Source organism: Musa acuminata, chromosome BXJ2-5, assembly GCF_036884655.1.
Source record: "Musa acuminata AAA Group cultivar baxijiao chromosome BXJ2-5, Cavendish_Baxijiao_AAA, whole genome shotgun sequence".
Lineage (NCBI taxonomy): Eukaryota > Viridiplantae > Streptophyta > Magnoliopsida > Zingiberales > Musaceae > Musa > Musa acuminata.
This window is the reverse complement of record NC_088342.1, coordinates 40,837,501-40,848,883: the sequence shown is the minus strand read 5'-3', so window position 1 is coordinate 40,848,883 and position 11,383 is coordinate 40,837,501. Positions and strand designations below refer to the sequence as shown.

The following is an 11,383-nucleotide window of genomic DNA, read 5'->3' as shown; positions in this document are numbered from 1 at the left end:
TTAATTCTATTATCAATGCCATCCCACTATATACCTTGATGAATACTTGGGTCTCTGATATACATGTTAACAGAATTACTACCAACTCTAGAAAATTCTTTTGGAATAGTTCTCTAAGTCACAATAGTTTATGTCAAATCAGTTGGGATCAGGTTATAAATCCTAAGATAAATGGTGGTATAGGACTGCATGACCTAAAATAGATCAAAACTACATTTACTACTAAATGCATTATCCCCCTTCTAAAAAATGTGAATTGTCTTTGGGCCAAAATCCCGATAACCAAATATAGACACATTCACCCTTAGAATTTGCCTATACCAAAAATCACCTCTTATGGTTGAAAATCGGGCTAATTACATATTATCTCCTATAATTAGTTATCTTTAGCATCTCGATTCATATACTTTTAAAAGTTATGTTGATATCCCTATACTTAAGAAAGTAAATATTTAACCTCGTTGCTCTAACAAACCCTGCCTCTTCTCTCTCTCTCTCTCTTGATTTTTAACTATATAAAATTATCTTTTTAACTCTGCGGATCTCAATATTTCACTTTCATAAATATAAGGATCATAATGTAACTTTTAAAAGTGTAAGGATCTGAATGCTAAAGATAATTAATTATATGAGATAATATATAATTAATCCTTAGACATTCCTTTCTAATATAGTCAATATTCCTAAACTAGGATTCAGAAGAGTCATCTAACGGTGTTACCACCCATATTTAGAATGATTTTAGATCACCAATATTTCACTATTTAAATGACCCACTTTTATCAACAACAATTATCGGGACACTCTCACCTATGTCTCCAACTTCATTGAACACAACTTATGAAATGTCCAACTTATTCATCACATATTTTTTATGAACCTTGATAGCTATATTCTTAACATCTTCATTCCTATTACACGAAATGATGATTATTGGATCTGGATCCCTTAACCTCTTGGATTATAATTGACTTGTAATAGTTGTACCTACCTAAAGGATGATCCTAGAAAAATGGAAGATATATGGAATGGTTGGAAGGTGATGTGGGTATTAACTTCTTTGGAAATGCATTCCGGCCTCATAATGGACCTTCCACCTCATACTCAAATATATCAACATCTATTTAATGTGTCAATTAAGGTGATTGTGTCTTTACAGAAAGTCTTTGATTTATTGTTCAAAATCAGAACTCTCATATTTGATGATTGATCTTATGATTCATGGCTACATGAAGGGGATGACTTAGACCCTCATTTAACATCTATCTTCTGCTCTCTTTTAGCAAACTTCCTTTGGTTATTATGAAAGCACCATAACAACTGTAAACATCACAACCAAGACCTTCAATCCGCCACTATCAGGGTCACGACACTCGTCCTAACTAATGAAGCTTCATTATCCAACTAGAAAAAAGAACAAATCCAAGGAATATCCCCTCTCCTTACCCCATTTCAACCCCTAAACCTCACTGCTATTCTCTCGTGTGATGGTTCTTAGTCTCCTTGATCTCCTTTTGCAGGGGTAGGTTACACCACATTTGATCAACACAATAACATTATCTTAGCCGATTACTACACCGACAAAACTTCCTCACCAATAACAACTGAATTGTAGGCAACTTAGAATGGTGGACAATTTACAAAGGGTCGAAGAAAGCTTCCAGTGATGGCATATGTTCCTCCTTATAAGACTCCAAGCAACTCATTCAAATCCTACAACAACCAAGAAGGATCTCATGGATGCATAAAAACATATTCCAAGACATATTTCAACTAGCAAAAGATACTTTTGTTACCCACTAGAGACACATCCCATGCCAACATATTTTTTTGGCCCACACTTTTAGCAAATTTCTTAAGACATCATTCTATTAATTTTTTTTTTTTGGAGAGGTAATTCACCTCCAAATAGCTGAGAATTTGATGATTTAGAGTAATTTTTTTTCCTAAAAAAGAATTTATAATGTCACTTAGATAATTGTGACGTAATTAAATAAGATATGAATGAGGATTTATCTAGAAAACTATGTACAGTATTAAATACATTTGGTTTATAATTATCCTCTAACCTTTATAAATAGAGAAGGGGTTTATGATGTTTAATACGTAGAGATAATGCAATTGAGTATAAGGATTTATTATTAAAAAAAAGATTCTTCCCATCACCTCTCAATCATCACTCATCCAAATATTTATTTGATATAAGAGGTATCAAAAAAAGCTTTAATATGGTAATATAATATGAGTTATGCAAGTGTTTTTTACATTTATGCTAAGCCCCGGTGGTGTATCTGAGGACTATGTCCACAAAACGTATGATCTAGAAATTACAATTATAATGACAATAAATTGACCACAAAATTAAAATTGGTAGGATATGAATGAGGAAATATCCCTGAATAAATTATCTCTAGAACTTACAGAGAGATCACTTTAATAGGATATGTTCTTGTATGATAGACCACAATGAGGATGAGAGGGAGCCTTCGAGAAGTAGACACTTGTAAATTATATATACTTCTAAGCTGAAGAATTTAAAAAAAAAAGTGAAGGTAAAAAGGCAACCAACTTGATAGGTCAACGGTGAAGTCGTTTTGATCTCCTTCATTATACTTTCACCACCTGTTAATGATGACTATTCCAAATCCTTGATCTCTTCTTTTATCATAACCAAGTTTTTTTTGTTTTTACATGGCGAATATGTTCATGCTTGTTTCTTTTTCTTATGCTGCACAGAAGTGTTTGCTATATTATCTATCGTGAGATTTCTAGTTTCTTCTTTACTTCAACATTGGCAGCGTTGGGCTTTCCCCATCAAAGCTCCAGCAAAAAGAGTCATATGTAAGAGAAGGAAACATCAACCGGCAACACAACAAGTAGTAGAAGGAACCATCACGACAGGCTTTACATTTTGCAGGCACTTATGTGCTTCCCTCACGCGAAGTTAACGTCGGCCTCGTACGTCATTCCCAAGTACCAGGTGGAGGGAGCGACGTCGGTGGCGATGATGGTCTTCCTGGTGGTGTAGGAGGTGATCTTGAAGGAGAGCGACTGGCCCCCGAGCCTTGAGAAGGCCTGGAAGGAGGCTCCCCAGTTGCGGCTCATCCTCATCCAATCCGTGTTGCTCCCCTTCACCCACATGCTTCCCACGTCTCCTTCCCCTCCCACGTTCATCACGAAGGCCAGCAGCCAGTACTCGTTACCCTGGAGCAAGAACCGGATCCCTCCCTTCCTGACGCAGGGCACCCTGCAGCGATTCCCAAGCTACGTCAACACCGACGCCACCTGTGCTGGCCGAGATCCATCTACGTACGTACCTGCGGTACATGACGGGGACGATGCCGGCCCTCCAATATGCGATCTGCATGAACGCCGGCTTCGACAGGTCGAAGTGTCTCCTGGGGGGGTTGCACCACCCGCCGTTGTCGGAGGGCTGGGCCCAGTTAGGCGGGCAGAGGTTGGTGCCGGTCACCGTGATGATTGGGAAGCTCCCGTAGCAATGCGGCGACCCTCTGCACCGAATCTGGTAGCACGTCCCGCAGGCGAATCCGTCATTGAACAGCGTCGAGCTGAGCGCCGCCGTCGCGATCCCGTACCCGGAGCTGAAGAGGTTCCCGTAGCCGCAAGCTCCACCTACGCGGAAGAAACCCCGGTGAGCAACGTGGAAAGAACAACGAAAGCCGAGGACCAGCCCGCGTGGTAGATCCGTAGCTACGTACCCATGGTCTCCGACGCCGACTCGTCGCCGTAGAATGTAGCGTGGGCGTATCTCCATGGACCCGGCTGAAACCTGAGACTTGGTATCGGCAAGGAAAGGGCCGACGACACCGTCGCAGTAGAAACGAGGAAGAAGACAAGGCTGCACGGCCACAGTAGGGAAGCCATCGTTCTCGTTGATTTTCTGCAGCAACCGGAAACAGTGGGACTGCATCTGCTACGGCATCTGCACATAAATAGTGTTTGAAATGCTAAATTTCGATTAAACTAACAATTCAACGATGTCAACGGTGGGACTTTCTACCGGATGTCATCGAGATCAATTAGATATACGGATTTCTACGGATTAAGATAGATTACAAGGACGGCGGCGACGTGCTTGCAGGTTCGGATCATGCGGCCTAAGGTGGTCGTGGGAGAATATTACTCCTCGACTTCTATGTTTCTGGTTTATACTGATGAAGGAGTTCATTGTCCCATGGTTGCGGAGGACAAAGAAGTCTCTGCCAAAAATATTTGTTCTACATTATAAAGGAATCCATAAATGAGAATATTATATAGGTATAGGTCAAAAAAATCATGTCAATAGTTTATTAATGTGACTTTAAATTTCATCGCAGTAGAGTACTTCGACTCTGCTTTCTTGTTCATGCAAGCCATGTTCTTGGGTTATAAGTGGACCATGGCAACTGCCTCCTGTTCTTTTGTAGAGGCGCCATTAGGTCTTAATAGTTGGGATAGACAACGCTTGCAGCACCGATTAGGCAGCTGCAACACTAGTAAAAGTCAACTGTCTTTTACGATCTAACAACTCTGCTTTCAGAGGATTTATTTTCATTTTGATTGTCATTTAAATTAACCAGTACGGGGCATAGCAGCATCATATATATATATATATATATATATATATATATATATATATATATATATATATATATATATATATATATATATATATATATATATATATATATATATATATATATATATATATATATATATATATATATATCAACGTCCTTCATCACTATTATGTACGGCTGTGTGCGTTGAAAGTTCAATAATCCATAGAAATGATAGAGAAGAAGGATAATATTTATTCTCCATCGTCACTAGTTGATCCGATTAGAAAATCATATATAAAGGTCTTAGGGTAATCTAGACACTTGCTTTAACTGAAGCTTCTACTACTAATTAAATGAATACTTTATTTCTCTTTAATCAGAAAACTAATCGAGGTTTAGTTTATAGTCTTCAAACAATTTTTTAACTCACCGTCAAGTCAACCGGAATTGTTTATTTTCTCATGAATAATATTATTTTACTGGCTTGGGTGTCTTCAGCTGATTCATTTTCAGGTTTAATGGTCTTATATTGATGAGTAGCTTTTTCGCATTGGAAGTAAACTACTCAGGATCATAACTTAGTCGAAGGAAACCTTCATTTTATCTTGGTCATTAAAAAAACTCAATTAGCTATTAGAACGTACATAGCATAACGTATATTATAGATCCTATTGTAGATGCAGTATCTTATCTATGTTTACCCTTCATTCAAGAGTTTTTGGGGACATACTCCGAGAAAATGAAGTTTCATGTTCCATCAGTATTAGATCTCTTTTAAAATTTTTCATGACAAACCTTTTGACAATAGTATCTATGTAGACTAGGACAAACCAAGCATCCTCTTGAATCTATATTTATAGATCTGAATCCCTAAAATATATGATGTTTCTCCTAAATATTTAATGGAGAAGTATTTAAATAGTTAAGTCTTTATTGTGGAGAGCATTTATACATCATTCACAATGATTAGAATGTTATCCACTTATAATACCAAGAAGATGATAGTGCTCCCACTACTTTTCTTTACACACAAAGCTCATCTTCATTCTTAATGAAGTCATAAAATCTGATCACCTCATCAAATCATATGTTTCAACTTTGGGAAGCTTGTTCAACCTACACATCTTATTTGGACTTTCTTTGGACACGAATCCCTCAGGCTATAAATATAGGAAATGTAGGGGGCGACATCACATACACTGCGGAAGAACATAAAAACAAAATCCCCAAATTTCTCATATGTGTGTTTGTTGTCGTGCGAAGATTGGTGCACAAAATCCGTAAAACAAAAAACTACGTATATTAAATATTGTATTACCTTGGGATCGTATATCCTGAATCCCTACATATCTCTAGGAGAGGGTGAAGGAGGTCATGCATCCTCCACTCTAGCGGCGATCCATACAATAGGGCTGCGATGATGCTCCTCAAGTCTCCAGGCCTGCTATCTAAGGAGGAGAGGGGGAGAAGAATAGGAGAGGCAACCCAAAAAGACTCTAGTCTATAAACCATTGATTCTCTCCTATTTATAGAGGTTCCCTATCAACATAACCCTAATAGATCCTACCCTATTGGGTATTGAATCTTCATCCAACTACCCAAGCCTCTTAGATTAGTGGATCTCTATCCAATAATCTCTCATTAGCTCTTATTGGATCTCATCTATAAGATCGAGCTTATTGGATATAAAATAAGATAAAGGCTCCGGCGGATATCTCATATCCAAACCTCTACTCATCGCAACGCTTACCATATGTGTGTGACCCTCTAGGCCCAATATCGAGCTGACCGTGAGTTATACCTGTCAGAACTCCTTCTGGCTTAGTGAATAATTATCTCCATAATAATTCACTCGACTCATCGACTACAGGCGTACTAGACCACTACACTATAATCCTCAAATGATACAAAGGAATCTAATCCATTAGACCTATTTATCATCAGTTATCGTATACATATAGTCCCTCATCTATTTAATATCTCAGAGACCGTATACCGGGCATGGTGCTATCAAACCTATATGGTTTCTACTTGAGTCACGTTCTAATCGGATTCTTCTGAAGAACTCTTTCTCTCTCAATCCGAATGACCCTAGCTAGATATTTATCTAAGCAAGAACACATGAGGCATTCCTCTCATGACACCGAGAGTGGATAATCCTCTATCGACACTTAATAGTCCTCGTAAGATTGGCTACCACTCCCGATGACTAGTTGTGCTAGATCTGGAACCTCTAGACCTATAAGTACGGTATCAAAGAATAGAGTACTCATATAAGAAATCCTTGGTATCTCAAGTCTAAAGACCAGATACACCACTAGGACTACAGAATCACTGTTTGACAATAAGGCATCATCAATCATCAAGCATTCCATAAGCGGATCAATCAATGAACTCATTCCCCAATAAACACCTGTATTGTATCCCTAGTGTCCACACACGAGCAGCTATGAGATCAGTTGCATCCATCATATGGACAGGTATACAACACACTAGTTTGTCCGATTATCTCGATATCCCTCTCGAATAACCTATGACCGAGATTATTTAAGATCTGTGTTTACATGCGAATCGGTCTCATTATCGTGATCTCATCACGATCCGATTCCCATTGCATAAATCCATGGACATCATAATATATTCAAGCAACAAGCAATATAAAGTAATAAAATATTAAATAATAATAAAAAGCAAAAAGACTATGTGTCAAGCCATACGTGTCATCACTCAAGTGATTGGCTTGTAGGGCACCTATAACTAAAAATATCATATACACCTCCTCCTCGAGGTTGCCATTAAGGAACGTGGTTTTCATGTCCATTTACCAGATCTTATAGTCATAATAATATACTGCAATAACCAATAAAATTCGGATGGATTTCAACATAGTTATGGATGCAAAGGTTTCGTCATAATCAACACTTTACCTTTGATAATACACCTTAGCCACTCGCCTTATAGGTCTCCACCTTTTCATCTACTCTAATCTTCTTCTTGAAGATCCATTTGTAGTTGATATGTACAATACCCTTAGGTGCATTAATAAGGTTCCAAACCTTGTTGGAGTACATAGATTTCATCTCAGAATTTATGGCTTCTTGCTACTTCTTGGTGTCTATGCTCATAATAACCTCCTCGTAGGTCTGAGGATCAATATTCTGAGTGTCCTCTCCATTGATATATCCTACAGATGTCTCATGAGGATGTGATACTCTACTAGATTTACGCAAAGTTGAAACTTATGTGTCAAGTACCTGAACAAACTCGATCTATGAAATAATGCTTGAGTTAGGTTCTTCAATCTCGCTCAACTCTATCATGCTCTCATTATCTCTGCCAAGAATGTGTTCCTTCTTAAGGAACACTATTCTCTTGGCAATAAAGACTTTTTGGTTCTCGGGGTGATAGAAATAATACCCACAAGTTTCCTTGGGGTATCCTACGAACTTGCATCATTTTGTCCTAGATTCCAACTTATTAGAGTCGTATATTTTAATATGGGTAGGGTAGCCCCAAATCTTAACAACCTTAAGATTATGCTTCTTTCATTTTCATATCTCATATGGTATAGATACTATCGATTTAGATGGAACTTTATTCAAAAAGTAAGTTACGGTCTCCATGACATATCCCCAAAATGTGACGGGTAGGTCGACAAAACTTATCATGGATCGCACCATATCTAATAGTATGTGATTCCTCCTTTTTGACACATTATTTAGCTATGATATATAAAGAGGTGTCCAATGGGACAGAATCCTTTGGTCCTTGAGGAATATGGTAAACTCTGTACTCAAGTATTCTCCTCCTCGATTTGATCGAAGAGTCTTAATATTCTTTCTAGTCTAGTTCTCTATTTTATTCTTATACTCTCTGAATTTCTTGAAGACTTCAGACTTCTACTTTATTAAGTACATATGTTCGTATCTAGAGAAATCGTTAGCGAAAGTAATGAAGTAAAAGTAACTACCTATGGCCTGAGTTGACATAGAACCACATACATCACTACGTATGAGATCTAGTAACTCAATGGGTCTCTCTCTAGTTCCACTAAATGGAGTTGATCAGTTTTTCACGAAGGCAAGGCTTGCAAATTGCATATAACTCATAGTCGAATGGATTTAAGTATCCATCCCTCAGTAGCTTTTAAATCCTTCCATCATGGATATGACCTAGCCTACAATGCTATAAGTATGCATTGTTCACCTCATCTCGCTTCCTCTTGGATATTAATACATTCATGATATTATAAGGATCAAGTCATCACTAATAGGAGGGAAGGGGGGGGGGGGGGGGGGGAGATGGTGGTGAATTAGTACAGCGACAAATTCGTCAGTTTTGAAAAATATTCATTCGTTAAAATCGATCTTGAAAAAGAATGTTTAAACTTGACTTAGAGTAAATGAACTAAGCAATTGACTTAGAGAGTAATGATAATGATAATAAAAGCAGAATGGAAATAAGCACACCGGATTTATAGTGGTTCGGTCGTCGTGACCTACATCCACTCTCGATTCCTCCTTGTTGAGGCCACCGGCATCCACTAGTAGTCTTCCTTCATTTGGCAAAGGCCAACCACCCTTTTACAACTCTCTTCTCCTTTTCACAGGTTTAGGAGACAACCCTTACAAGCCTCACACCTCTCTTGAATAATCACAACACTAGAAAGGAAGGAGGTAGTACCACCACCTAACATAGTTTGGAAGATTGTCTGGGCGGTACCACTGTCAAACCCTACTATAGGTCACTGAATGGGCTAAACAACAGACCTAATTCAACCCTGATTCGGTCTCAATTGGCCCCTAATTAAGTTGACATTATTTCATCCCAAAATTGATTCAATTAGTTCTAAACTAACTCGATCTAAACACGATTACAAGCATGAATCCTATGTTGTCTGACATGTCATTGGTTCATCCGGCGCTTCATTCGATCCTTCAGCGCATCGTCCTCTCTTGCGACATATTCCTCAATTGACATGTTAACCTCCGCAACATCTGATCTCCTTGGTGCAATGTTCGATCCTTCTGGCCCGATGCTCGAACTCATGGCATGAAGCCTTTTGCTGACATGTCGACCGATCCTCCGGCCCGACGTCCAATCTTCTAACATGTTCCACTCCGACTCAACGTTCGATTCCTCCTACTTTAATCGATTTGCCTTTTCTGATCGAAGTTAGTCCTATATCACTCAAAACGCAGAATTGATTGTAAACTCATCAATTGATTTTATCATCAAAATTTGAGATTCAACATAATTGGTCGTGAGTCATTCTTGTCAGAACTCCTTTTGCTATAGTGAATTATTATATCCATAATAATTCATTCGACTCATCAACTATAGACGTATTAGGCCACTACGTCATAGTCCCCAAATGATATAAGTGATCTAATCCATCGGACTTGTTTGTCCTCAATTGTCATGTGTATAGAGTCTCTCATCTATCTAATATCCCAAAGACCATATATTAGGCATGGTAACGCCAGGCCCATATGAAATTTTATCCGAGTCTCACTCTAATTAGATTCTCCCAAAGAACTCCTTCTATCTCAATCCGAATAACCCTAGCTAGGGATTTTGTTTGAGCGAGCACACACAGGATATTTCTCTCACGATACCGAGAGTGGATGATCATCTGTTAACACTCAATTATCTTCGTAAGGTTGACTATCATTCTAAAAACAAGCTATACTAGATTTGAAACTTTCAAGCATGAAAGTCCAACGTCAAAGAATGAAGTACTCATACAAGACATCTTTGGTGTCTCAAGTCTAAAGACCAAACACACCACTAGGACTATGGAATCGCTGTTTAACATCTGGTATCATTAACCATTCAGCATTTCGTAAGCAGATAAATTAATGAACTCATTTTCCAATAAGTACTTGCATGGTACCTCTAGTGTCCCCACATGAGCGACTACGCGACCAACCACCTCTATTATATAGACGAGTATACAATACACCGGTTTATCCGATTATCTCGATGTCCTTCTCAAGTAACCTATGACTTGGATGATTTAGGGTCTGTGCAGATCCCCATAACCACATACCTCATGATTACCTGCTGCTTGTATATTGCTTGCCTCTCCAACTTTCTTGATTGATTTAGCTTAATTTACCTGAATCACATACACACCGAACTATCCTAATCAAAGAAGATAAAGCACTAAAGACATATGGGGAAAAAAAGAAGATTTTTGGCTTTTTTGTTAGTCTTGTTTATCCAAGCTTAGGACAGTCACCTACATATGAACTATTTTGAGATCGATGTAATGAATAGAACTTAATAGCGCAGCAATCACGGTTAAATGCAATCTCCAGTACTTCAAAATTACAGCTAAAACATATAAGACTTGCACTAATCTCACAATCTAGCAAGAAGCTGGCCCTGTTAAATTCAATCTCCAATACTTCAAAATTACAGCTAAAACATATATGACTTGCACTAATCTCACAATCTAGCAAGAAGCTGGAAACAGGATGAATATCACACTAAACATGAAAATGATTAAACTCTGGCAAATCTGGGTGAATCATATAAACATTGCATGGAAATAACAATAGATACCTGGAAACAGGGGTCGGCCTTACAGACACTGATGTTTATCAGAAAGCAACAAACTGAAACCTCAAGGATGGATGGAACAGTGCCTATTCTACTTTCTTCCTCGTGATTTGCTGTCAAAATGAGCAGCCTTTCTCTTCTTCTTGTGCACAACCACGGTAGGGCCTCCTCCACCCTCTCTAAATGGCATGCCAAGAAGAGCAAGCAATCTTTGCGCCTCATTATCTGTCTTTGCGGTGGTTGTTATGCAAACG

The 11,383-nt window shown here is 38.4% G+C and overlaps 2 protein-coding genes across 2 annotated transcripts in view; both read right to left on the bottom strand.

Annotated features, from left to right (window-relative positions):
- Nucleotides 1–2,797: 2,797 nt before the first annotated feature.
- Nucleotides 2,798–3,930, bottom strand: LOC135611810 (putative expansin-A30). Its single transcript, XM_065107447.1, has 3 exons — nt 3,720–3,930; nt 3,318–3,633; nt 2,798–3,247 (listed from the first exon to the last, which is right to left on the bottom strand). Exons 1-3 carry the CDS (start codon nt 3,883–3,885, stop codon nt 2,935–2,937), a joined length of 795 nt encoding a protein of 264 aa, XP_064963519.1. The 5' UTR covers nt 3,886–3,930; the 3' UTR covers nt 2,798–2,934.
- A 7,119-nt stretch (nt 3,931–11,049) lies between these two features.
- The window catches only part of LOC103985687 (large ribosomal subunit protein uL5c), a 2,252-nt gene continuing 1,918 nt past the window's right edge, over nt 11,050–11,383 (bottom strand). Inside the window, exon 3 of the mRNA XM_009403469.3 lies at nt 11,050–11,383. This exon is cut by the window's right edge and continues 176 nt beyond it. Within this exon, the coding sequence (XP_009401744.2) occupies nt 11,221–11,383 (163 nt within the window). The 3' untranslated portion in view covers nt 11,050–11,220.